Consider the following 27,850-nt stretch of genomic DNA (forward strand, 5'->3'; position numbering starts at 1 on the left):
GATATGAGATCCAGGAATATGGAACTGATATCCCTTTGTATCCTATGTGAGGCCTGGATGTGATAACGGATTCGTGTGGAGTGTAAATAAGTCTGCACCACAAGACAATAACAGCTGCAGAAAAGAGAACTCTAAACATGTATCTGAAAAAGAGAAGGAAGAATAAACCTGAATTCAGAATGAATCCAAGGACTCCATTCTAGTAGGTGAGTGTAGATTTCTTCTGGAGATCTCTGTAAAGGTCGGTGTCCCCTTGATGTTTCTGGTTCCCCGCTATTTTAAAGGAAATACATCCTGTGTGGTAGCTCTAGTTGTTCAGTTGTGTTTTTAGGTAGAAGTGACCTTGTTAAATGAGTGTAAAATTCACAACAGCTTGTAATTATCAAAGGATATTTGTTGAAATAACTCTCATCTTCTACATATCTCTGAGTAATATGATTTTCCCCTATAATTTCAGTTGTAATCACTGTACTATTCATTATTCATTAAGGCCTCACAAGCAGCTGAAGGTCAAGCTAGCCAAGAAGAGCTCCCTATGTCTTTCCCAGTCACTGGGGAAAACACAATAATTCAGTGTATTTCTCAGGTCTGTTTCTCAGACTTGGACTTGGTTTTTGACTTGCCTCTTTCCTGTGTTTTTATCTGCCTGTCTCTCAAACCTTCAGAGATTTTCCCTGTAGCATGCCTATGATAATAACAGCCACAGGGCTAAGCTTTCATCCTAAGACTCGAGTCTCTGCTGCTGTAATATTCTTTTCTTTGTCTTGGTGATTTGGATTGTTCTATCCACAATTCTCCTATGACAATTCTGACTCATCTGAGCAGACTCACTTGTTTTTATAACTGTACCTTGCTGAGCATAAGCTACTTGTCTTCACTCTCAGGACTGTTCCTAGCCACAAACGCTGGCCCTTTTATCATCTGGCACTCAGGACAACGGGTTCTGCAATAATCCTCTAACAATGGGCTTGAGTCTGCTTCTCTTTTTCCATGCAACAGTACATTACTCCTGGAGCAGCCTCTTTGGTTTCACTGGGCACACTGGAGAGACTGCAGACAGCCCAAGCTGAGTCTGTCGAGCAGGAAGATCTGCTCTGAATTACTATTATATAATAAATAATCTCCAGATGAAATCATTGGATCCATGTCAAAATCAGTACCCTTTGAAACAGTGGAGTAACAAGAACAGATGTATCAGCATGTTAGCATGCATTAGAAATGAATAAATAGATCCCTGTGCATGAATGTTTGCCTGTGCAGCCCATGGTTTATAACAGTCAGGGTGAGAAAATTGTGAATAATTAGCGTAATTAAGTAAACTCAAATGCAATCAGAACTACAATACTGTGCCATTAGCAGGTTTAGAAAGTTTTCAGAGACACTTATAGACAGATTTAAAATGCCTTGCTCAACCAATAAGCTGATTTATTACTCTCTGATCTTTCAGTGCCCAGGGCTCCCCTCTTTAGTAGTTGTCATTCTTGGTAATGATGAAACTGTTTTAGAATAAGCATTAACAGAGACTTAATTAAACATCATTAAATAAACTAGAAATAGCTCTTGTGGCCACAGAGAGTCGTGCAGTCACAGAGATGATTGGATTTAACAGTTTCACTGAACAGAACAGTTTCTTTCAAGTCCAAGATTTATACTTTGCTAAAGCAGTTGAGATTCATTGCCATGATGAAGAATAGTACTTCTCTGTTTGGTTTTCTGCTTTGTGGTGTGTCAAGGTCTTTCTCTGTGTGTATTGTGTTCTATGAGAATGTTAGCACTTGGCTGCTTTGGAGTAGACAATAACTAAAACCTTAGATAGTAATATAGTTTATTTTTTAAATATTGTAGGGTAAAAACCAATGTTTTAGGTAGATTCTGAGGTAAAAAAAAATATATATATCTAAAATTCTGAAAGTGGCATAAATAAGTAATTTCCTGCTTTTCCTTATCTTTTCCCTGGGAGCAGATTCCCCCATTTTCAATTGCATTAGGAATGTATTCATATCAAAGTGCCTTTCTAAGCTTTTGGAAACTACTCTTTGAGTCTGAACGTGACATGCATTTAATGGAAGTGATAGCAAATAGCTGAGTTTTCTCAATGTTCCAGGTAAAATAGTGCCTTTTCGTAAAAGCTTGTGTAGCAGTGATATCATCAGATCATAGAGTAGGTGAGGTTGGATAGGACCACAGTGAGTCATGTGCTCCAAGTTCCCTGCTCAAGCAGGGTCACTCTAGAGAATATTGTACAGAATTGCATTCAGATGGCTTTCCAGTGAGATACAGCAACTAGACTCATAAATAAAGTCGTCTTATTCTGTCTTGCACTGTTCTGTGTTTCAGGGAGAAATGCTGAGGAGGTGCTGTTCACAAAAGTATATATTTGCAAGACATATATTTGGAGTTCTGTCAGATGAAGTTCTCAGGTATCAGTACAGTGACATCAATTCTGCTGTGAGTTAATCTTCATAGAACAGATCAAAGTGCTAGAGAAATAATGATTTCCTAGAGCAGCAAATCATATTAGCATCTGCAGTGAAAGCCTGTGTTTCTGCACATTCTTCATGCAGAGCTTTATGCCACAGGGGTTCTTCTACGAGTGTGAAGTTGCAGAAGTCTCATCTTTATTTTCTATTTTTGCCTGACCCAGAGGCTCATTCTGGCACTGTATTTTCATGTGAAGATGGGGATTTAACAAGGAGTTTTAAAATTCAATTTCCAATTTGTTTTCCTTACTAAATCCAACTCTGGCATCTTGCTTAAAAGTGTGAGTTTGCTTTCATGCTATTGCTGAAAATGAGCACCCTGGTGAGATATAGCTGGCAGAAAACCAAATCAATTTAAACCAATGAGTTCACAGCTGAAGTTGGTGCAGCAGGGAGTCCTCCTGCAAGGCTGTGGTTTTGTTACTGCCTCTCTTATTTTTCACATGCTTTTCTCTTTACTGTTTATTTGGTGAAGATATAAAAGAAGATGTGGAACAGCTGAGTAGCTGTGACACTGCTACTGCATGCTCATGGGCAACCATAGTGAACACACATAGTCCTGGCTAAGATTGTCCCTCCCAGGTCCAAACTGAAACTAACCCCACAGGGCAGAGCTGGCTCCAAGGAGGATTTGAGCAGAGCACCAGAATTTACTGGAGCCAACAGTTCACAGAGCAGACGGGTTGAAGAGTATCAGAATAATGCTCTCTCTCTGATTCTTTACATTTACAGGAATGTGCAAGAAAATCACAGACAGATAGGATTTGTTTTCTTAGTTTGTGGCACTCTAAATTATATCAGCTTTATGTAAGCATAATACTCAGATAGGTAGTAATAAAGCATTAGATTTCTAGAGTAGCATTCCTTTAAGTTGGAGACAAAGAGACATGATTTTTCTTCATAATCTTCTGGTAAGATTCCAAATATCAATTATTTCATTTTGTCCCACAAGTGAAACAATTAGTCTGGGGGAGATGCCAAGAACTTAAAAAACTGTTTCAATGTGTTGGCTTGGTTGCCTGATGGCTTTGTGAAGCAAATATTTCTAATAGTCCCATCATCTTTCTACACATGCACACGGTGTTCTCCTCATATTCTCATCCACTACAACAGTACATGATGTCTAGAGATCTCAAAGAGTCAGTCCAGCACAGCTACTCCAAAACAAGCAGTGGTATCATGAGTAAATGACATTCTGTTTTCTATTGTTGTCAATGCCCAAGGCCAAGGAAGTGGAAGGTTTTAATCTATTCTGAAACTAGGGTTGCTAGTGTGCTGCTGCTGGGCTGCAACAAGCAGCAGTGAACAGGTATCTGGATATAATAGTCAAGAATGTCATGCACTTAACTAGAGCTATCTGAGCTCTAGCTGGCCTTACACACTATTTACATTGATATTTCTGGTACACATTTAGAATCAGGACCATGCCATGGATCTTTTTTTCCTGTTTACTGGCTGTTTTTTTTGTGAAGAGTTAAGATTCGTGCCAAAAAAAAAAAAAAATTAAAAAAAAATCTAATTTTACAGATCCTGCAAGGTATTGAGGGCTTTTAGTTGTTGTTTTGGAAGGCATACATTGGGTACAACTTCAATTAGAGTCCCACACAGGTAGTCAGCTTCAGTTTGTCTTTTCAGGGCATCACTTACTCTTCCTGCTCCTGTCTCCCTTCCCCTTACTACTGGGAGTCTGTGTTGTATTTAACATGGTGGCCACGTCCTCTTCTTGTCAGATGTAATGAATGGCACAGCATCCACAGCAGAGAATGACATTTTGGAGCTGACTGCACAGGCTGCTTCCCTCATCAGGATCATACAATATGACTGGTCAAATACATCACCTATTTTTTGCCTGCTGTTTTCCAGAGCTGAGGACTCCATGTGAGAAGTGTGCCAGCTGAACTGGCAGAGAATTCCAGATGTGGCAGAGAATGGCTTAAGTCACTAGCACTTCACAGGTATTTGTGGGGTTTCTTCCTCCCCAGAGTGACTCGTGGTAGGGCACACTACACATAGCCAGTGTCACAACCCTCACTGCATGTGAGTGTGGTACAAGCAAGCCTTTACATCTGTCAGATAAAACAGAATTTGAAACCTTTAGCCAGCAGCAAACTATGCTGTCACAGTCATTAGTCTAAAAAACATGAGAAGCACATTAGAGATTATTGGGAAAGCATATCCTGTCTAATCACAGCTACAGGCAGTGTTTTTCCAAAGCAAGAAATAAATCATCAGAATGAAGGTCCTATTTAACAGCAGAAAGTCAGGAGTTTATATGCTGTGTACTTTCAAAGGGGTGTTAAACTTTTCTTTCATTATTATAATTGTTCTAATGAGTGAAGTGTTTCATTATTAAGTCCATGATGTTTAACCCACATCCCAAATGCATACATTGCTTCTAGAATTGGGATATCTCAAAATCATAAGCAGCAAGGTATTGTTGTTTTGCAGGGAGGTTTGTTCTGTTTGAGGAGACCTGCCAGGTGTGTAACAGTGGACAAAGGTAATGGTAGCTGGTGTCACAATGTGTCCTTGTGTGCTGTTCTGGAGAGTGAGTCCATTGGGACTGAAACAAGGTGCTGATTCCTACCCAGTTCTTAGTTCGCTCCTTTGATCAAGGCTCTGCTCCTCAGTTTCTTGCTGTGAAGGTACAGCCCCCATTTATGGCACTTGGAGCAGATGTATTTTGTGTCCCATAGGCTGCTTGGGCATTCTGCCCCCTGTGCCACACCTGTGCTACACCTGTGTCACTACTGCTACTGAAATCTGGGGTGGACAGTGAGTTCAGATTCCTGGAGCACAAGCAGCTTCTGAATGCAGTTTGATTGCCCTGATATTATTTACTTTTCCTGCTGTTTTGGATCACAGAGCTCTCCCAGTCAGCTTGTTTCTGATACTGGAACATCCCTTTGTTCACAAAAGTAGCCTCCATTACTCTTTAAGTTGGTTGGTCTGTCTTTTCATTACTGGCAGTAGATCACAAAATTTCAGAAACAAATGAAAAAAAAACATTAGAAAGACCCCATTCAAAGTCAGTAGCATTATGAGCAGAACCCCTCCTGTTCCAGAAGGGAAGATTCATTCATCCTAGTGTCTTTCTGTCATAGCTCATTAAGCAAAATCAGAATTGATCAATCTACCACCATTTCTTCATTTCCATCTGTGATAATCTGAAGTTGTGTCTCTGACATATGGGGTCCATTTCTCTTTAGAGATTCTGCTTAGGCTTGTAGCCTTCATTTTAGCAGAGATTTAACAGCTTGGGTCCCAGATATGGCCATTGATTTGTTTCTACCAAGAAAATAGCATTCACCATTTTTTATGAATGGGAAACTTGAGACAGAAGTACATCTATAGCATATGACACAATGGGGACTTTAATCTTGGGAGAGCCTCTTAAATTAGAGAACATTAGAGAACAGTGCTTAGTTGGAAAAGATGAGTGTTGTCTGTGGTCTTTTATGATTTAAGTCTGGTTGTTTACATGGAACTATTACTTTTTTTTCTGTAGTTGTAGACTATTGCTTTTAAAATGTGCATGTAATGACATTTCTGCTTTTATAAACTATCTGCTCAGCCATGAACACTCTAAATATCATAAAAATCAATGCCTTTCCTTTTCTCTTTTCCAAACGGAGAATCTCTTGTATGTCTAGAAAGCCATAGCCATCTGACAGTCTGGTGGCAGAAATTGAGTTCAGATGAGGAGAGTGCTCTTTACTCAGTGACCCACAGTAATTTATGGTAAAATGGAAGTGTTTAACTTTTGGCTCTAAAAATTTGTGGTTTGGGATTGCCATTTAGGTTTCTGGCATGGAACGATGTTGCTCCTCTTTGCAAAATGAACCAATACACATTAAAATAAAAGTTTTAATATCCCTGCAGCTTCACTGTGATCCTTTTTTCTGTCAGCTCTTCCAAAAAGTAAAGAGATTGCATCAGCACAACCAGTGTAAAGTTTAGCAATTCCCCTTTAACAGTGTACCTTTTGTAATGAACTTTCTATTTGTCAGCTTTTCTAAACATATCCTCCTGGAATTCAGCTGTAGTATTTCACCTAGCCTCGCTCTGAGAGCTGATGTCTCGAAATTGCTTGACATAACATCCTGTCCCTGTGCCGTGTTTTTCCTGTTGCCATTATTGCTGGGAGATGCTCGTAGGGCACTGCTGGGGGCTGGCTGTGTCTCTGGCTGTGTCTGGGATGCAGATGGAGCTGGGAGGGACACGGAGCTCTGCACTAGGTGGTGCTGCTGGGAGCAGCTGCAGCCTCCTCGGGGATCGGAGTCAGAGGGGTTCCGAGAGGTTTTAAAATCTGAGAGAACGGATTCCCTAGATTCTTAGCTTTTTTATGGCCTCTTGTGAGGAAGGGGCTCTGGGAAAAGCAAGACAAAGGCTGTGAAAAGTGACTTCTTTTTGCTAATGGGTTATGTGAACATGGGCTGCTGCTGCTGAGGGACAAAGCCCATAGTAGAATGCTTCTGTATCTTGGCCAGAATTTCTGCTTTTCCAGATTGTGTTGCACGAGGATCTCGTGGATCCTAAACTCTAAACTTAGAAGCCTAATTACAGCATCTTCTTTTGAGAACTGTATTCACACTTTCCAAATTTGATTGTTTTTGGCTGTTCAAATAAGTGTATAATGAGGGACATAAGTAAAAATATTGTAATTCATAGGGGTGCTGAGTACCCTCTCTTTTGATTGATATTAATTCTGAAGACTGAGGTTCTTTTTTTTATATGCCTCATGATATACTTTGCTACAAATTTCATCATCCAAGTGTGGCCGTAATCACTTAAGTCCCTAGAGATGACCCCTCTAATCTTAATTGGTGAGGAAGTGGCTTGAGTTATCTTGATGCTTTCCAGATAATGTTTAGACAAAGAATGTCTGCATTATTCCTTTTTAGTCTGAAATCTGCAGATCTAGTACTAGGGAGGAAGCCTGGGAAACAATGACCTCCTTGTCAGGGACTCTGGTTTCTGTTGGGAACGGTCACTTGGCCTGCTCAGTTAATAAGCCCCAGAAACCTTCTGAATTAGAAAGAGCAAAGGATGTTAGTTTAGAAGGTCAGGGGGTTAACAATAGAAGGAGCAGTTGTACTCAAGGTCATTTTCTGAGCAAAGCTTAGCAGGACAAAACAAGGCTGGCAGAATTGATAGGAGTTAGAACACCTATGGCTTACGTATTTGTAGACCTCATCTTCTCCTGGTGTAAATTGTCGTGTCTTCCTTGGAACTAGCACAGTTATAGCTGTTTGTGTTGGTAAGAACTAGCTCAAGCGCTTAGACTGATTATTGCATTGAAATAGGCTGATGAAAAACCTTTCAAAGACATTTAGAATTTAAAATTGAATTAATGGATAAGATCCCTATTTCCTGGTTCTAATTTATGTGGAATGCTAAATACTCTGTTTTGTTAGGAAAGGGAAAATGAAGTTCCTTCATCTACTTTTTGTCTGCCAGATGTAGTGGAAAACTTTGAATTTAGCACATACACAAAGGTCAGGGCACCAGAGTAAAACCTGCGGTTGTACAAATGGCACGCCTCTATAGCTGCAAGACATGGCCCTGTTGGGAGTTCAGTCCAGACTTAAATGAGAATATATTCCTTTGAATTCACTCATTCTTCTTCTGGACATTTGGAAAAAAATGCCATGGTCCTCTGTCCCTGGAGACGAAGGTCCTTTAAGAATCTCTAATGACCACACATCAGCTCAGTCCATCTGCCTGCCTAAGTCACCCTTAATAGACCTGCATTGTCTTCAGAGAGCTGACACAGTTTGATTGCTTTTCTATTGACAGCTAGGGCTTTATTAATGCCTTTTGTTCAAGAAAAGGAGAATTGCTGGGTTCCTGAAAGCTTCTATGAAAATCCCTGGTTTCAAATGTCGTGGTAACCCCTTAATGAAAAAGAAAGAACCCTTCTGCGTTAGTAATTATAGGGAGGTTTCCAATTTAACAACCAAACTTCACCAGTGTCACAGCCTGAAACAGCAAAGCAAGGCTGTGACACCCAGAGCACTGCTCTCACTTTTCTATCATTCTTCAGATTTGTGGTGACCACATGGGGAAGCTTCCAGACATAGCTCAAAGGAAAGGCTGGGTTTTAAGAGCTGCTTTATCAACACCACTCTCCTTTGCCTGACTGAAGTGCACATTTGGAGACATCTAGTAAACACATCCTGTGAGCTAGCTCCTTAAAAGTCTCTGATAGGGGAACATCAGCTTTTTTCCTGACTGTTGGACATGCCTGTGAAGGACTCTGGCTTGGAGCTGGCTACATTTTGTCTCCTAGAGATTTCTGTAGACCAGTGTATCCCAGCCTCAGGAGCCTAGGAAATTCCTGCCTCAGACCCTCTACACTCTTGGCTTAGTCCTAGTCTTAGGCTGCCTGTGAGCAAGTGCTTAAAGAGATGTTATCTTGTCTGAAGTGAAGGTATTGTGCTAAAGGGAAGCACTCCCAAAATTAGTCAAATCAGTTAGAACAGCTTCCTTCAGCTAAAGGGAAGGAAAGTTGGGGAAAGAGAAAAGGACGCTAATGTCTTATGTGCTAGTTTGTCAAAAACCTATTGGGACTTCCCAGGACCTTCTTCATTCAGAGCACCATCCTTGACTAAGAATTCCACAAAAAAATCCATTAAAACATGTGTAATGCTCTTCACAGAGGATGACTTTCACCCCAGGCCATGGATTCTGAAATCAATAAATCCTTGGTTTAGTTTTTTCTTTCTGAAGTGCATTGTTTTGCCCAATAAGACAGAAAGCTCCATTTAATCATGTGAATAGATTTTTTTCTCATCCTGTTCACACAATACTGTATTTTAAAATTGTCAGATTGTTAATGTTGCTTCTGAGCTATCGCTTTCTGCTGTGTTGCTTTGTCTGAACCCGAGGGGTTTGGGGATTGATGCTCCCCTTCAGCTGCCAAGCCAGAATCTGACTTTCAGGAGGCAGGAACTGCTAAAGGCAGCTGGTGGTAGCTGGGCAGTTTGGACAGAAGGTGATGTCACTTATATTCCTCACACTCTCAGTCAATGCTCACATTTGTTACGTTACAGATTCTCAAATGAATGTGAAAAGGTCCAGCTACTGAAAATCTAGATTGGGTGTTGGTTATTCAGCATGGCCCTTCTACAGAGTTATTTAACAGTTTGTAAGTAGTTTTCCAAAACAGTGTTCTAAACTCATTTATATTACAGGCAGAACATTAGTCTGAGACAGAGTGATCTTGATTTTCCTCTTTCCTGATATTTGTGGCTTCATTCTGGTACTGGCCCAGGAAAACACACCCATGAGCATCCCTAAAGCACAGTTCATGGTGATTGTGTTACTACATTGCTACTACACATTGCTGGATCAGGATCAAATTGCTCAGCAGTCTGAAGAATTAATGCCCAAGTGAAACAACAATCAAACTCCCTTTGTTTTCAGAGTCTGAGAAGCAAATTTTACTTTGGTTAAGGAAACAATTCTCAGTTTTATTGTATCGTTGTAGCACATCAGAAGATAGAGCAGGTTGCCAGCTGAAAGCCTGATTGTGAGAAAGAACACAGATCTATTAGTTCCCCATGAGAGGGAATATTGCAGGGAAGGAATTAAGATTATCATATCTGTTTTTCCTAATGAACATAAAACTGGCAAACACTTTACTGTATGCCCCTAATGATGCAAGAATTCATTTACTTTCCCATTAGTTAGATCTCAAAAACCAAAAGGATAACTTGGCATTGGAAATTCCTCTAACATTTCAGCTTGGGAATGGTCAGATTTTTTTCAGATTAATAAGAATGCAGTAGAATACACGGTGCAACACTGCAGAAATGCTGGTAATGTTGCACACATTGGTGTTGCATTTCACCTATTGTCATGCTAGAGGCCTATTGTAAATTAATTTGGCAGATAAATTTACGATGGCAATTTGCCTTCCAGTTATATAATTTATTCATGTCAGAAATAATTTATTATACTGTCCTTTAAACCTTTCTTTTTTTCTTCCTAGGGTACCACCTTAGTAAATAAAATCTATTGTTTACACTGAGCCTTGTGTGACTTCACAGTGGTCAGTCAATAACCTCTAGGGGATAGTTTTGGTCACATTACTGGTCACTTATTTGTATAGATGATGGAGTGCCCTGGTCCCATCTGTACATATATTACTTTCTTTTGTCTTAGGGGCACTGTTGGAAAGATTAATTAGGTCCATCTGTAGGAAAGGATAAGCCTTTCAGGTAAATAAAATAAATGCCAAGGGGAAAAAGTGCTGAGGGGCATGTTTTGAAAATCAAACTCTTTTTCATAACATTAATGGGGAAATTACATACAGAAGGAGATTGGAAGAAAGGTAAAACTGTCATTTAGTCTGGGTTATTTCAGCATGGCCTGATAAACATCTTCTACTGCTACTGTGCTAGGAAAAAGGATCTATGAAGTGGACTAAAGTAAAGTCCATGGGCAATTCTCAGCTAATACAAATCAGTATAAGTTTCTGATCTGCACTTTGTAACAGCAGAGACTTGAGTCCTGTCTGCCAGTGATGTCATTTCTGTCCTTCATTTGAGTGATCCAACATGCAGTAAACTGATCCTAATTCACATTCTGTCTTATTTTTTTTAATTATAATGCTGCTATCTTTCTTATAGCTCTTACATCATACCTCTGTTTTCCTTTCCTTTAAGCTTCTTTCCATATTTTCTTCCTTATCTTCCCTTCCCTTTCCTTCAAATAATTCAGCATGCAAATGGGTCGCAGCATTGAGCTAAGTGATATGAGCACAGATTGTAAAATAGAAACTCAGCTCTTACTGACTTTTATATCATTTATCAATTTATGCATAATCAATTGGTGTAACTAATGCATAAACCATGTGAAATTTGTTGCCATTTAAGTTACCTCTCACTTTGTTGCCTTATCAGCCTGAGTGGGGATTTGTGTTCCACCATGCAAGAGGATTATAGTCCACAATGTTTTCATGAAACACCAAATGGAAAACCAAAACCATTTTCCTTACTGAGCTTTGGCTGCAGTAAGGGACATAAATTCTAGAGATGTTTTGCTTTTAGACTTTTGTTGGAATGAAATTAGGTTCCTTTTGAATTTGGAGTTTAACTCATGATGACTTCTAAATTAATTAGTAAAGCCAGAGAAATGCAAAGGCTTATTTTTGAGAGTAAGAGGAAAACCATCAATTGTTTAAATAAAAAGAGAAGCAGCATGCAGAAAGGATACAAAAAAGAAGTGTAGTTCAGAGGGTAATGACTGTTGGTGATCAGTTCAGCTCCGTGGGTACATGAGGAACTGCGGGTGAGAGGGAAGCCACTGACTCTGGAAATGCAGGTGCCTGTCTCCCCCAGTGCTGGCAACAGGGGATCCTCCCTCTCAGAGGGGAGCAGCCCCTTCTGGGGTTCTGAATAGCTGCTAAGCCTGCATTATTGCAGTGCTGAAAGGAAACTGCCTCTGCATCAATAAGGTGTGAATCTGTACCCATTGGGACACTCCAGAGTGTAACTGGGTTTTTTAGAACAGTGCCTCATGGCATTTAGATAAGATTATAACATAAATCAAAATGTAATTTAATATCTCTGTATTTAGGATAAAAACTCAAGGTGCTACGATTGTGGAATAGAGCCTTTATTGACTGAAGGCACTTCTTCCTTCCAGCCTGATGCACTTTCTAGATGAGGAGTGTTTGTAGCTCCCTCTTGGTCCTCATGGAACAGGTCAATGGCCACGGTGTACACCTAGAACATGTCCTACACCTTGGAGACACTCTCAGGTGACATCTGCTGGAATAGTGTTTGTGTCAGAGGATCAGCAAACAAAAGAACTTTGATGGTCCTTTAGAGGATGAATTGTCCTTCCTTGAAATCTTCTGAGCCAGTTTATTTTCTCATGCAGAGACAGAAGTTCCCATTTAGTTTATGCTGCTCATATTCATTGTCACAGGTAGTAAGGACTTTGTGCTGCAGAGAGTGAGCCATAACACCTCCACTGGGCTCCAGGTTTGCACATTCTGCAGCATCCTGGAAACAAAGCTGGACCATGTCAGCATGTTTTCAGCTGTGCAGTTGGGAGATTGACACTGAGGCTCTGAGCAGGGTTTTTCTTCAGCCTTTCATACAGTATACAGACTTGGTGTGTGTTTGCTGGCCCTGCAGCCTGACATCTGAAAATCTTAAATCTACTTGCAATAGGAAATTATCTGTGTGTCTGTCTTTTTTTTCCACAAGTGTTTTTCTTTGAGGGGATTTGAAATTTTAAACAAAGCATTTCTGATGGAGACTAATTTATTGTCATTTACTAAAACAACTGGAGGATGCTTCGTGCTCTGGTTTTTGTTTTTGGTTTGTGTTGTTCTGTTTCTCTTTTTAAAGAAATCCTGTTATTGAAAACAGATATTCCTCTCTGAAATGTTCATTTCCTGATTTTTCATCAAAATATTTTGGTTAAAGAACTGGTCTCCAGGGTGTTCTTCTGAAAAGGCAGAAACAAAAATCAGTAGAAAAGGAGTGACAATTAACAGACAAGCACTTGGTTCTGCTCTGTGGTTCTTATTTAAGTGAAGTTCTATCTGGAATAAAAAATGAGAGCAAATTTCAGCATATGTAGAATCCTGCCTAACATACTAAAGCAACTCCCAGAACTATTCATTTTCCAGGAGTAAACACATTTTATGCATAATTCAAGTAACCTATATGTTTGTTTTACAGAATCTAACAAGTGAAGAATGGTTGTGAAGGTACCATGAAATTGGCCCATCAAAGGTTTTCCTATAATTAAAATACATCTGGCTCTGCTCTGAGTGGGAAATCACAGGCCTCTGAATGTTTTGAGTATTTTCTTATGCTCAACAGCAGCAGAAAGACTCCATATGCCTTAAGCTGTCAAATTCTGTTCCACTTTATTGTGTGGATAAATCAGCTGCAATAAGGAACTTTAATCTAGCATCTTTGACCTGAAACTGAGGGATTCAAGGCAAAGACAATGGAAATGGTCATGGAAAGTATGAGAGGCTCAGAACAGCACTCAAAATCTTTAGCAACTGGTGGTAATTTCAGTAAGTGTGAAATAGCTCGCTGTGATTCTCCATTAAAGCTTGTGTTCTTCCTGAGGCCAGTCCTGCACCTCCATCCTCCTGCTGCCAAGGGTGCCAGAGAGCCCTGAGGGAATGCATGGCTGTGGCCAGGGAATGCTTTAGGCTTTGTGTGTCTGTCCTGAACCCTTCTCCAAGGGGACACTCGGCTTAGGGCAGTGTCAGCTTCCTTACTTCAGTTCCCCATCCTGGGAAGGGCTGTGCTCCTGGACAGACTGTGCGGGCTTGAATTGCCCACTGTCTTCCCTGCCAGCCTCTGGGGCTCTTCATCCAGTCCTCACTGTCTGCCTCATTTGTGGCACAAGTGACAGTCGGGATCTGGTTCTTGGGCAGTCCCAGGAGGGCTGTGGAGCCCCAAGGCAGGCGGCAGCCAATGATGGATGGATGGATGGATGGATGGATGGATGGATGGATGGATGGATGGATGGATGGATGGATGGATGGATGGATGACCGTGACTGGGAGGGGGCCGGCTGTCTGGCGGCGTGCCTCTGGCCCGGTGGAAGGGGTGGGGGCCGGGTGGGTGTGCCCGGCTCTCCGTGCCGCTGCCGCCGAGGTCCGCCCCACTCACAAGGTGCCTGAGCCGGAGAGCAGCAGCAGCGCCGCGTCCTCGCCGCCCTCCGCAGCGCCCGCCCCGCCATGCCCAACTTCGCCGGCACTTGGAAGATGAGGAGCAGCGAGAATTTCGACGAGCTGCTCAAGGCGCTGGGTGAGGCCGGGGAAGCCGGGCAGCGGGCTGTGTCCCGCGGGAGGGGACACGGGGTGGCAGCTGGCACACGGGGTGGCACCGCAGCCGCGCTCCGCTGCCCGCCGGCTCCCGGAGAGCTCCGTGCGTCGGCCGCGGGCAGGGCTGGAGAGGCTCTCCGTGCCTGTGCGGGGCACGGCTCAGAGCCATACCCGGAGAGGGGTGGTGAGGCACGGCACGGTCCCTGTCTCACCTACGAGCGCCGGCGGTCCAGCCCGGGGAGCCTCTGCCGCGGAGAACTCTGCGAGAGCCCGCGGGTACCGGCCGTGCGGACCCTGCCCGGTGTGTGCCGGCCGTACCGAGCCCGCCCGGTGTGTGCCGGCCGTGCGGATCCTGCCCGGTGTGTGCCGGCCGTGCGGAGCTTCCCTGAGTGTGCTGGCAGCTCGGAGCCTGCCCGAACGCCGCAGATGTGCCGCGGGGCTACACGCGGTGCCCCGGCCTCTCGCTCTGCTCCCCCGGCCCCTCGCCCCGCTCCCCGGTCTGCGTGATGCTGGGCGAAGTCAGCCCAGGGCACGGCTGGCGACTTCAAGCTCTGCTTCCTCCCCGCTTTGCCCAGGTGTTAATGCCATGCTCAGGAAGGTGGCGGTGGCAGCCGCCTCCAAACCCCATGTGGAGATCCGCCAGGACGGAGACCAGTTCTACATCAAAACTTCCACTACTGTCCGCACCACTGAGATCAACTTCAAAATCGGGGAGAGCTTTGAGGAGGAGACGGTGGATGGACGAAAGTGCAGGGTAGGAGGAGAGCTGGGGCATGTGCATGTCGGGGGTGGGGGGGGGCGGTGTGTGTTACCAAGTTCTTTTTAGACGGGACAAATGCTTGTGTTGCCCATGTCCCCAGACAGTGGTATTGCTGCCCTCCACCCTTCTTACCAGAAGCACTCTTGGAGGTTCTTGATGGTCACCACTTCTCTTGTCCCTCTTTTGGGATAAAAGTGAAATCTGAAGGTGATAGGACATGACAGGTCCCGAAAGCTATCTGTTTTCCAGCTTGGCAGGGTTTAATTCTTCTCTTTTTACTTACCTCTCCCCTGAAGACTCAGCTGCAGTGAAAGCTCTTCCCAGCTTCTGTCCCTGACAGAAACATGGGAAATGGTGGAGCAAGAGAGACCTCAAGAGTCAGGGTTTAGTGCACAAATCTGACAACTTTCGTCATAGATTGAATCAGATGAGTTCTCTGATGAGCAGAACCACAGACTGTTGGTAGTTTAGGGCTGAAATGCTCTTTCCCACCCTTGCCAAGTGCATGTGTCCAGTTTACTGACAGATAGCTCTTTTACCAGTGTGAGACAGGCTTTCAGCTGGTGTTATACCAGCCACAGTTACACCATCTCCTTCAGCTGAATGCATTTGAGGGCATTCCCTAGAGTGTTCTGGGCTTGGTTCTGCATGTGAGACCCTGCTCCTCTGCCTTTGTAACCACTCCTGTGGCCATGGAGGGGGATTTAATTCAGCAGCATCTGACACCAGGCTCTTGCTGGTGTAGAAATGTAGGGTCTGAGGTTTGGGGAACTAGGCTGTGGCCATAGCTGCCTTTTGAAAACTATTACTGAAAGCATGGGTTAGTTATGCTTTCTTTGGGCAGTTTACTCTCATAATTATAAAGAAGTATGTGAAAGTATATATAAACCTCTTATAAAAGAAGTACAAATAAAGATTATCAGAATGTAGTCTCAAATGAGGATCCAGTTTTGAAAATATCCAGTGTTGGTGAAATAATCGACTTTACAAAATATGATGTCTCCTAATTCTTAGGATGGTTTTTGAGACCATTTTTATCACTAAAAATTCAGAACTTACTGTCTTCAGTGCAATTGCTGTCAACATAAATTTATGAAAAAGGAAGCAGGTTCTGGGAATCAGTGAATATTTAGAACATCCACTTTCTCTCTAGGATGAGTTATCGTATATTTAACAGTTTGTCCAGGAAATGTTGCTGGCTTTGTTAATTTATCTTGTTCAGCAAAAGTGTCTTCATACATAATGCATGTGCAATAAATGTGACCTGCTTTCTAGAGAAGGATTTAGTGCTGCAGATGGAAAAACAATAATTATGGCTGTAAGCTATGAAAGTTGGAAAAACCTGAAAGAAATGGGCTTTGTGAAGTAGTAAATTTTTTCCATGTGTTGTGAAATTATTTATAGTCCACTCTCAGGAATAAGTTGTACTGCAGTGTGTATATAACCAAGATGTGGCCACAGAGCAGAACCTGACAGATAATAAAATAATACTCCAGAATGTAGTTTGCAGTATCTGGCAAAACTGCTGACTGGTGATAGATTTTGATATACTTTATGGGATGGAGGGTTTTGTACTGCCAACTAACTTGATCCATTGTTTGTGCAGACAAAGAGGGAATCATATGTGGTCGTACTTCAAGGCACATCGTCTATAACTGCCATTCGAGATGGCTTGTTGGCTTATAAAATCTATTGTTTTGAAAATATTTAAAAAGTAAACAGCTGATTTTAAATCAAAGTAAAGGGGTTTTTCCCTTGGAAAGTCTGGGAAGTGTTAACTTGTATTTAGGCATACATACACACGTGTATATATGTGCATATGTACATGTATATATATGCATATATATACATATGTACATGCATATAATCACAGACTAATAAATGTATCCACTGTGCAGTTGTAAAGTGATTACTTGAACATTCATTACAGGACACTCATCTGCACAGCTGTTCCATTGCACTGAGGAGTAATAGTTCAGTGCTTGTGTGAAAAGCAAGAGTCAGGGCTTGCCTGTTCAACAAAATCCTGGAGTTTCAGGTTCTTTTCTTTTTCAGTGGTTTCATAGTCATTATTCAAATGCTTTGAAAAATGCCCAAGGGCATTTCAATCTCTAGACTCACGACCTTAAAAAAGTAATGTCGCAAACACTCAAATTCTAATGTTTCTTTTATTTAGCTGTGATTTATTCTAGTTTATTAGCTCAATACGTTTAATACACAGTTAACTTGGCACAATGCCATAAAGCAGGAAAGATGGTAAGTGACAAATACTGCATTATTTATGACCACAACATGATATATACAATTGTTTATGCTTTTAATCTTAGGGGACCCTGTAGTGATAAATAACATGTCAGATCAAATCATGTGTGTACAAATATGCTTGGGAATACAGACACCACACTAGTGTGTTCCTAAATTACACTTTTCAACATCAAGCATTTGATGGAAACCGAGTGAACACTGAAAAAAGACACGTTTGCAATTACTTTGTTACTAATATATACCTCTTTCCTAAATATCCCAGTGCACCTTAATGTTTCTTTCACCATTTTCCCTTTGCCTTTATTGGTCTATGTGTTGCTCCTTTAGTGGAGCAATTATTCTCACTTCTGCTCATTGTTGTCCCTGTCTCATGCTGCTGGGGAATATAATTAATGTATTTCTTAATGGTTTTCTTGCCTGCAGAGTTTGGCCACTTGGGAGAATGAAAACAAGATCTATTGCAAACAAACTCTTATTGAGGGAGATGGTCCCAAAACATACTGGACTCGAGAATTAGCTAATGACGAGCTGATTTTGGTAAGAACCTTGCACTAGCTCAATACATGCACCATATTAACAGGTTTCCTTGTTACCACGTAATGTGTGTTACTGTTTTTCCTCACTTAAATCCATCTGGAAGACTACCATTTTCATATCCTACCTTATAATTAATACATTGATTTTTTCCCCTTTCTTTTTTTTTTTTTTTTTTTTAAACAAATGGAGATATATGCATGTTCTGACTTGCATTTGATTGTTAAAATTTTCGCCATACGTACTGCTAGAATAATCACAAGTCGGTCACTTCTGCTCTGTAGATTCACAACATCATCAAGGAATTTGCTTCATTTATTGCAGATTTTCTCTGGTGAAAGTGAGATCAAGGCATTTGACCTCATTTCTGGAGAATCTTCATTCATGTGCATGATGTTGCTTCTTATCCATGGTCACATGGTATATAGCAGGAAAGATCTGCTTATTGTTAGCATGCTCTAGTCTCTCCTGTTGATGAAAAAGATGTCATTTCCTCCATACCTCTGCCACCTTCCCCAGTTCCCTGATCCCCTCTGAGTCACATTCAGAGCTGCCTTCACGAGTTTCTTAGGAGTGCAGAGATTAGCACATTTGCTGCCAGTCCCCGTGCCCACAGTGGTGTGTGAGCTGCCATTGGCAGCACGCTTTGTTATTCGGGCTCTGCTTCCATCATTAGAGTTCTCTTCACTGCTTCTTTCCCTGGCATCACTCCACATTCATTCACCAGTATCCATACCTGAGGAGAGACACAGAAGCACAGGTCAGCTCAAGTTCAGAATCACTTCACTGCACTTCTTTCTGGTGAATTCTGCATAAATAGTTGATCAGACTGTTACGCCTCATCAGTTTGGACACAGCAGACAGGCTCTTGGAGTGGTGGGTAAGAAAACATCAAAGCGGGGACGTTTGAGTTTGAACTATCACACTAAATGAACCTCTGCACTTTTAAAAACAAACAGCCTCCCCAGTGCTTCTCTAAAGCAGATGGAGCTCTGGTTTTGAGATTGCATCTGAAATGAAAACAGGACCCAAACCTAGCCAAGTATAAACAAAAAACTTCTCAGGTGTTAATATTATTCCAGACATCTTGGAACTGTTCATCCACCCCTTATGAGGACATGTGCTGTTAGTGAACTCACACTGGTTTCTAATGAATGAATACTCCAATGCTGCATCATTTCTTTTGACTCAACCACTGGAATTCTTTATACTGTCACAAAACTTTAGGAGGCAAAGTACTTTGATCTCTGCTTTGCATCTTTGGATGAAATGCAGTGGACAAAATATATCCTCAACTATAACTTTTCCAGCTTTCTAACAATACATTTCTCTAATTTACTATTTAAGCAGCAAGCTGGTGAGGCAGCTATTAAATAAAGTGCACTGCTCCAAGAAAGCTGCTCATAATACAATTGCCTCCTGCAAGCAGCAATGTGAACTTACCCTGCTGGGGAAGAATAATGAAGCTGGATAAGAAACCAGAAGGATTCCAAGATTTAAAGCCATCTAACCCTTTTTCTTGTTTAATACAGTCTGCTGAACTTTTTTGAATTAATTATTTTTCCAGTTAAGATATAAATTAGAACACCTAGCTTCTTATTAAAACATTTCAATTTATGGGAACTCAGAACTTTCGATAACTTGGTTTACTGGTTAATTTCCTTGTCATTAAAATATATACATTTATTTTAATCTCTGTACGTGGAGATTCAACTTCCAGTCATTACATATTGTGTATAAAAAGCCTAAATAGTATGCCTAAAATTTGTTATTGCGAATACTTCTCTTAACACCACTGATTAAGCCACCTCTTAGAATTACTTCTGGTTTTGAAGCTAAACCACTGGAAGACCTTGAGTCTTTCAATGTAAAGAAAGCTTTGAATCATTATTTGAGTGCTTTTTAAACCCTGTCTAATTATCAATTTCCCTCCTGAACTAAGAAAACCAGAATTGCATTTACTGTTTTGGTAGCGATCTAGCATCTGATGTTATGGTGATTTCATCTCCCTACTCTTTTCTAAAATGATGCAGATTTATATGCAAAGGCATTGTTAGCTCTTTTTCATTTTTCCATTTCCCCCAATCTCCTTCCTGTCACTGACAAGCTGAAGTATGTTCATTGGTTGCACTGTGCAATTTTCCTGTGGCCATTATGAAAATTTGGTATTTCTTTCCAAGTGATCCAGATAATTTTCTCTGGTTTTTTTGCTTTTCAATATGATACACAGTTTCATTCTCCTACCTCTTTGAGCATAGCAAGCTCTTTTGCTTTATTATTATGACAATAATTGGTGCTCAGGGGAAGCATTTCCAAGCCCTCTGTAGTAGTTGTGGGGTGGACGGTCATCAGGACAGACTCAGGAGCTCTCTGTATTCTGGTCATGAAGTTTGAAGTTTATTATTAGGGCGTGGGTATAAGGGTCCTGCTAAGAGTTGCCAGCCACTACTCATAGCAGGACAGAGAGAGAAGCATGAGAGGGAGATAGTGTAAGAGAGAATAAGAGAGCAAGAGAGGATAAGAGAGAATAGAGCATAGAGAGTAAAGAGGATAAGAGAGTGATTTCCCATTTACAATACAATAAATCTTCTATGTTGAATATTCTACTAACCAATCTAATACAAGATACAAATCCTATAGCATTTACATACAGCCTATAAAAATCATTACATTACCATTATGTGTTATACTTTAAACCTTAAAAACTACTCTTTGGACCCTAGCAGGGTCTTCTCTGGCCTTTGGACCTGCTCTCCAACAGAAGGCATTGTTCTGTCAAGAGGGGATTACTTTCAGCTGGCCATCCTATTGTCTTCTAGTTATTTACTAACTAAGGCTTGGTATCTTAAAGATGGCTTTCATTTCAATATTGCTTATGGTTTCTATATTCTCAAAATCTTTTGCTAAGCACTCATATTTATAAGGTTTTCCTGAATCATCCTTTCCCACACCCTCATGACATTTGATGGGGCTGAATGTACAGATCTTTTAAATACATGGGTTGATGTTTGAGATCTGACACTGGAAGCTCAGCTGAGGGGTTTGTTTCTGGGAGTAATGGGGGTGGGAGACCTCTGGTCCTTTGCTGAAATGGCCAAAATTAACCCTTCTGGGAGGCAACAAAAGGTTCTACTGTTTGGAGAGAGACAGAAGAGGATAAGCTGCATTTTCTTGTCTGTGGTCCCCAATTTTAAAGCCCAGAACATTCCTTCAGAGAATTGAAGCTAAACTATTTGAAGGGATTGGCTGAGGTGTCTTCAGCAGCTATGAAAGGGAACAAGGTAGGAATGGGAGCCCTTAGTGAGAAGACTCCTTTGATCTCTTGCCTCTCCACTGTGTTTGGGTTTTTCATCGCTCCAGTGAACAAAGATTTAGTATTAGATTATTTTATTTTATACTTGGCAAATTTCCTTGGGTCTGAGTCTGCTAACTCCCATCTTACTTCTTCGAAACCAAGATCACAATGAGAAGAAGAGATCTCTGTCTTCTCCGTTCTTTGTTCTTCCACCCTCAGAGCTTCCTTAGGGATCTTTAGGACTTGAAATTCATTCCCATTCAGTTTTGCTGCCCACAGTGCTTCAAATATTTGATAATTCCTATTTTCACACTTCTCAAATCTCCCTGCTTACCTAAGAAATGTTTTCTGTTCCTTTACTCTCTCTGATGTGCTTCTGTAAGACTCTGTTTCTGTTTCTCCATCCAAATAAATCTTTCAAGAAGTCTTGAGACTCCTTATTTGCTGTTAGATACATTTGCAGAAGAAATCAAGAAAAGTCATACCCTGTTTGAAAGAAGTTGCAAGAAAGAATGTAAACTGTGTTAGACTGAGACATGAATTGGGGAAAGGCTTGGGGTAACAGGCAAGGGGTAAGGAATTAGTTTTACTCTGTTAGTATTGGCTGCATAAATGTTGGAACTTTGCCACATAATTGTGATCTAAAATTCTGCATTGCTTAGGGGATCCATTGGATTGTGGTATTTTCCTAGTGTAAGGATATATTTTTCTCTCCAACACAGCATATTAATAAAACGTATTTATTATCCCATATAATTAAAAAAAAAAATCAGTGTTTAATTGCCATGACTACCACAGAGCCAAAATATAAACCATATTACTCAATAATTCTCAATCTTTCTTGCATCCTGGCAGAAGAATTCCTTATGTTCTTCAAAGATATTTCCTTGGAGTAAATGATGGTTTTTCAAGTCACATCATGTCCTCTGGTGCACAGATGCTGAGCACACATTATTAAGTTAGCAAAGGTTTTCTTTACCTTCAGTTGCCTTCAGTTCTCCTTAGCTCCTTCTCTGCAGCACAGAGAATAAAATTGCTCTTATTAATAGATAAACAATATTTGGCTGATACAATGACAGAAGTCCTGAAGTCCTGTTAGAAAAAGAATTCTTTCAGCTGAGGAAGGGAAGGAGGATCAATTTCTGCTTTACAAAAAAGCTGGTCTCTAAAACTAGAACATTGCAAGTTCTTTTATCAGAGCTGGTTTTTCTAATCTCATCTGATGCCCTTGCTGGGATTTCAACGCTGCATGTTTGGAATTACTGAACAATGTAGATAAAAATTACATGGAATTTGCAAGCAAGGGAGGGTGGAAAGGGTAGTTGCCCACATTTATTTGTCTGGACTGTATCTTTATACTGTAGTATACTTCAAGATTGTAATGCATATTCAGAGTCAGATATCTGTATTTACAACTCTACATTCATAAGCTATACTTGGATTAACATTTGAGCACTCAAGATGAGAATATAACACAAAAATATATATTTATTTTATTTGTTTGAAAATTATGGTCTGGAATTACTTGCCTTTTCTTCCCTTTATTACACTCAATGTTTTTGTTGTTGCTGTGTATTTTTGTCAGAGACATTAATGAGCTATCAATCACTGTGTAAGTCAGAAGAACAAAAGGTCTGCTCTCTCCAAAGTTAAAGGATGCTGCTTACAAATATTGCCTATTCAAATGAGACACATTTATATTCACACTTGAGGTGCATTGCTGCTTTCATGGCTGCTCAGGTCTCTATAGATTTAAGTTTAATCTGTAACACACAAACATTTTAAAGTGGGTGATTACTGAAGAGGGGCTTTAAAAACAGCCTCTGACCACATTTGACACAGTTCACCTATCACACAGGGGTTCTCAGAATCAATTGTAGCAAGGGTCAAAGATCAGAACATTGGTGGGAGTTCAAGCATGGTTTCTGTGCTACATTCCCTCCTCAGGAAAATCATGCCATAGTTGATTAAAACTTGTGAACTGTGGAGCCTAGATGAGCGAGTGAACATTTTTTAAATTATTTTGCCGACTTCTGAAATGAAACGTCGTAGGTGAGAAGGGTCAGTGCAGATTTGGAAAGAGATTTTGCAGCAGGATGCCGAAATGCATGATGTGCCTCAGCCTTGTATCAAACAGTGTCAAACCACCTCAGTGTTTAACTTTTCTACAACTTTTGGAGAGTGATCTTTTATAAAACCAGTTGTCAAAAGAAGGGTCTAGTCATATCAAGCTCAGAATGAGGGGGTTGCTCCTGTCCTCATTAGAGCAGCCTTGACAGAAGTTCAGAAGCCTGTAATAATGCACACGTGTGTGTTGCATGGGCCTAATGCTTTAATTTACTCTTTGCCATGAGCAGATTTACAAGGGGGCTTAGGGATCTACAGCCCCTGCTCACTGCTACAGCCCTGTCTGGATCACATCCCAAACAAAGAAGCCAAAGCCATTTGCATTTTGGCTGCAGCTGATCCTGAATGCAGCCTTTTGTAACATTACTTGTAGCTTAGATGTGCACTGCCTTTCAACTGTAACTATAACTATCTCCAAAATAATGGAGATACCATGGTCTCAGATCTCTGTCATCCATTTGCTGCATGACTTTGGGGGAATTGTATAATATAGCAGTGCTCAAACACAAATCCTGACATTTAGGCTCCTTGGGAAATCACCTAATTTTGCATGGTGCTGTCAACTGATATCTTGAGGAACATGAGGTTGTCTGTTGGGTGATTTGCTATCAAAGGCCCAGTTTGAAAGTGGGGGCTGCACAGTCAGTGACTATGGCCTTGTAAGGATCAAGTTCTTCCTTAAAATATTATGGCAGTCGGGAGGAGAATGGAAATAGGCACCATGCCTTTGGTGTGAAGTCTTATGTCTTTGTTCTAGATAACATGGAAGTTTGCACTTGGACAAAGCCTTTTCTAAGGATTCATTTAAGTAATACCTTCTTTTCTCCATCACTTTGCTGATGGATTCTGTCTTTTGTAAGTTGCCTCTGCATTTTGATCAGTCATGAGCAGGTAAAGGCTCACCAGCAAATGTTTATAAAGAAGGCCTTCAAAAAGCAGATTTGCTCCTACAGAAATATATTACTGCCCTGTAATTCTCTTTTAATCTCTCATGATGTCAGTGGTCATCAGATTTTGAGTGAACTGAGAGAGGTCAATTTATTGGATTATCCCCCTGCGCAGGGCTTTGTTTGCAGTGTGCTTTTGGACTCTTAGCTACAGATTATGACAAGCTAAGTGAAGAAAACAATTCTGTAATTTGCAGTCGTTGCACATTTTAAATCCTATTTTAGATTTAGATAGAAGCCTTGCCTTGCAGCATTTTATGAGATAAGTGAGACCTTTCCAAGCCGATGAAAAGGTGGCGTTTGAAAATCCTGCATCCTCTCGTTACATCTGAATTACAGTTTGGTAGCCTTGCACTTTTTTTTTAGTTGCTCTGATAGAAATTCAGCATCAAATAGCCAGGATTGCTCATTCTCTTTTCATTAGGAAGTTCTAGTGCTTTGGGTCGTGGAAATCTTTAAAGTCTGCTTGTTGGAACAGGAACTATCACTTCTTTTGAGTCTAGAATTAGAACCAGAGACACTAAACTGCTTTATTCTACCACTGAATACAAGGATTTAAGTGTGAAGAATAGAGGAATTACACCCTTTGGATTTGGATCCTCCCCTGACCTTGGGCCCAGCTGTACATTAGACATTTCTGTGAGTTATCACAAGAAAAGGAATGCAGCAAGTTTAAACATCTTCCTTCTTGCTTTCTTTAGTAGCACCGAGTGGAGTTTTATCAACAAATGGTAGTAAGTCACAATAAGATAGGAAAACAGCTTTTGTGTAAGTCCACATTTAAATCTGTATATAACATGACAATAAAGCCCTTTATGTGTTTCAATTCCATTGTTAATCCTCTGAATGTGTATAAGGTATGAAATCTAAGTGCTAAAAAATGCAGCTTATTCCTGAAACAGGTCAGAGACCACATAACCTAAGCTGAGTCTTCAAGGAAAGATTGTCTTGGGTGTTTGAGAAGTGGCCAGTGGTTACATAGTACTCCAGAATAATTGTAATTGTGCTTTGTATGATTTCTATCTCTTTGCAATTTCGATTTAAAAACATCATTGTGTTAAATTATAGTGGTTTTCCAGACTGCGAGACTGGTGTGTTGTGGAGTCCTCATATGTAGCAACTGATTTTTTAAAATTTAGGTTCCCAAATGTGTCCACATTTTCTGCACTTGATTTTTGTTCAGAATAATTTGAATGTAGTGCTTTGCCTGAAATTTTCAGAAGTCCAGAAGTCTTGCTGGAGCTGGATGATGGAAGTACAAAATGAGGATCCTGTATCACAAACATGCTGAGCTGTGACTGTGAGTGCTCAGCACTGCTGAGCTACTGATCCATACCACTGAGATTTCCCAGAAACTCTTATGTCTGTTTCTTCCTCCACAAATTGTAATCTTTATTTCCACACTCCCTCCTGTGCATCTTCCAAGGAAGCCAGACTGCCCTGTCTTAGGAGCAGGCTCTGCCCAGGAGCACAGTTTCAGAACTGGACACTGCAATTTCAGATTCTCAGATCTGCAGTGGCTCCCTGGCAGTATGGATCACATGTATTTCAGTCTGCTCTTCTCTGCTCTTCTCTCCTCAACAGAACTGCTGATCTGTTCTGAGAATAACTGCTGTTGCACAGCTTTAGGGGAAGGAGTTTCTCTCTTAACCTTCCTGAAAGAGCAGACATTAATTTGTCAGGGAGGTTTCACGTGTTTTGGCAAACATCTGCTGCAGCCTTTCCCTTTAGAACTGGCTGAGTGGCACCACTCCCATCTCAGGTGTGGCTGCATGGCTGTGCAGCCCAGCTGCCAGTCTGGGGCTGTGCCAGCTCTGGGAGAACACTTCACAGGAACTGATTTACTGCTGTTTGTGATTTGTGTAGAGGTAGCAGCAGGACACAAACCTCCCTGTGCTTAGCAGTGCCTTAATGTAAAGGACAATCACTGTTGCAGGGATCTTACAGGCTCCTAAGAAAACCTCGAGCCCTGGATGGTCTTGACTCTTGCTTCCTCTCTCTGTCAGATCTCCTGCTGAAATAATTTTGCCTTTGTGTATAATTTGGAAATATTGAAGGAAGCCATAATAAGGGAACTTGCAGCTGGTGCTGTGGACAGGAGAGAACTATCTGCATCCTTTAATGCTCATTTTCAGATGTGTTCATGTATAATCTAAAAATATATATTAAGCATTGATATGATATTGATATGCATAAAAACAAAGTCTGTATCTCCAAAATACTAACAGGCTTGTGTCCCCAACAAAGTGAACAAAATATAAGCCAATTTTAAAGCCAACGCTTTTCAAAGTATTGGCCAAAACAGGTGTAGAAAGCATTAAAACAAATAGCCAAGCTGAATTTTCATAACACACTGGGGTAGTTCTTACTGCATGCATTTCAGTGAGACCTTGGCAGTGACCACAGCCAGACATCTCACCTCAGAGCTTGTTATGCTGAACTCAAAACCTTCTGTCAGCACAGCTGAATGGGAAGGTTCCTGCAGTCTCTGTTTCCTCACTCTTGCCTCTAGTATTTCCTTCATGCTTAATCGCTAAATTTTAGCCTGCCAGACCTGAAATGACATACAAAGACTTTGGGATTCAGGTGACTTTCTCAGACAGCCCCACAATCACTGTCCTGCCTGCATGTCCTGATTATCTGTAGGGCATTCCAGACCCTTATCACAGCTAACAAACTCACTGGTAAGGGCACAATGTCCTGAAGGAAGATTGTCATTGGCACTGCCCACACACAGCCTGGAAGGGAGGGTTTGGGATCCAGCATGGGCTGTCAGTCACTTGCAGCAGAATTATGTTTACAGGTGTACATTCTCCTGGTCTTCATCTTCCCTCCACTGCCTTCATTTGCCTGCTTGGATTTCTATCTGCAAATATCAAGGAATACCTTTGGAATATGCCATCTGAATTCCACCCTCAGCATTTCTAGTTCAAAGTGCTGCAGCTGTTTCTAAATATAACAACAGTACATTCCAAATTCACTTTATTTTCTCATGTTTATTTATCAATTCATGCCAAGAAACTACAGAAAAAGAGATTTTATGTATCATTTATCATTCTGACAAAATCCATCCTGCCTTGGAAAACAGGTCATTTACATTGCATTCCTCTTTCAAAATTATTTCTTTCTTTACTCTCATCTGTCAAAAGACATAAGAAGAAGTATTTCTACTGCAGAACTTCTTACTTTAGTAAAAATAACACTTTGAAATGGTGTTAAATGTTTGCCGGTTCTATCTCTTCTGATTGATTTTTATTTCTTTTCCAGACCTTTGGTGCTGACGATGTTGTGTGCACAAGAATTTACGTAAGAGAGTAAAAACATCCATTTACTTGTCATCTGGGATGAAGTGGAGAACTGTGAAAAGCCCCAGTATAAGGATTATCTGTGTGTGCTGTTACCAATGCGGTGTTATATGTGACCGTGTGTGTTATAGCTGAACCCAGATTCTCTGTTAAGTGTATTTTGCTTTCCATTTTCATTTCAGACACCATTCCTTCCCACTTTTATGCCATCAGTTCTCTTGTCTGCTTTGTATTTTGTAGTTGTCACTTGCTATGGTTTCCTTGGCTATTAAACTTATTGGGCATAACTCACAGCTGTTTGGGAGTGTTTTTAATTGAAAACCCA

The 27,850-nt window shown here is 41.0% G+C and overlaps 1 protein-coding gene across 2 annotated transcripts; it reads left to right on the plus strand.

Moving 5' to 3' along the window:
- Positions 1-150: 150 nt before the first annotated feature.
- Positions 151-27,816, plus strand: CRABP1 (cellular retinoic acid binding protein 1). 2 transcript variants are annotated; one of them, XM_079317891.1, is made up of 4 exons: positions 151-241; positions 14,868-15,046; positions 17,741-17,854; positions 27,488-27,816. In XM_079317891.1, the coding sequence occupies exons 2-4, from the start codon at positions 14,879-14,881 to the stop codon at positions 27,536-27,538; spliced, it is 333 nt and encodes a 110-aa protein (XP_079174017.1). In that variant the 5' UTR covers positions 151-241; positions 14,868-14,878; the 3' UTR covers positions 27,539-27,816. The 2 variants fall into 2 exon arrangements, with proteins under 2 accessions (XP_079174017.1, XP_079174016.1); XM_079317890.1 differs by lacking the exon at positions 151-241 and adding an exon at positions 14,064-14,275.
- Positions 27,817-27,850: the final 34 nt, after the last annotated feature.

Source organism: Erithacus rubecula (genome assembly GCF_903797595.1).
Source record: "Erithacus rubecula genome assembly, chromosome: 14".
Classification (NCBI taxonomy): Eukaryota; Metazoa; Chordata; class Aves; order Passeriformes; family Muscicapidae; genus Erithacus; species Erithacus rubecula.

Coding starts and splice junctions, on each gene's coding strand:
- CRABP1 (XM_079317890.1), top strand. CDS start 14,206: ATGCCCAACTTCGCCGGCACTTGGAAGATGAGGAGCAGCGAGAATTTC. Junction 14,276..14,867: donor CGAGCTGCTCAAGGCGCTGG/GTGAGGCCGGGG, acceptor CGCTTTGCCCAG/GTGTTAATGCCATGCTCAGG. Junction 17,855..27,487: donor CTAATGACGAGCTGATTTTG/GTAAGAACCTTG, acceptor TTTCTTTTCCAG/ACCTTTGGTGCTGACGATGT.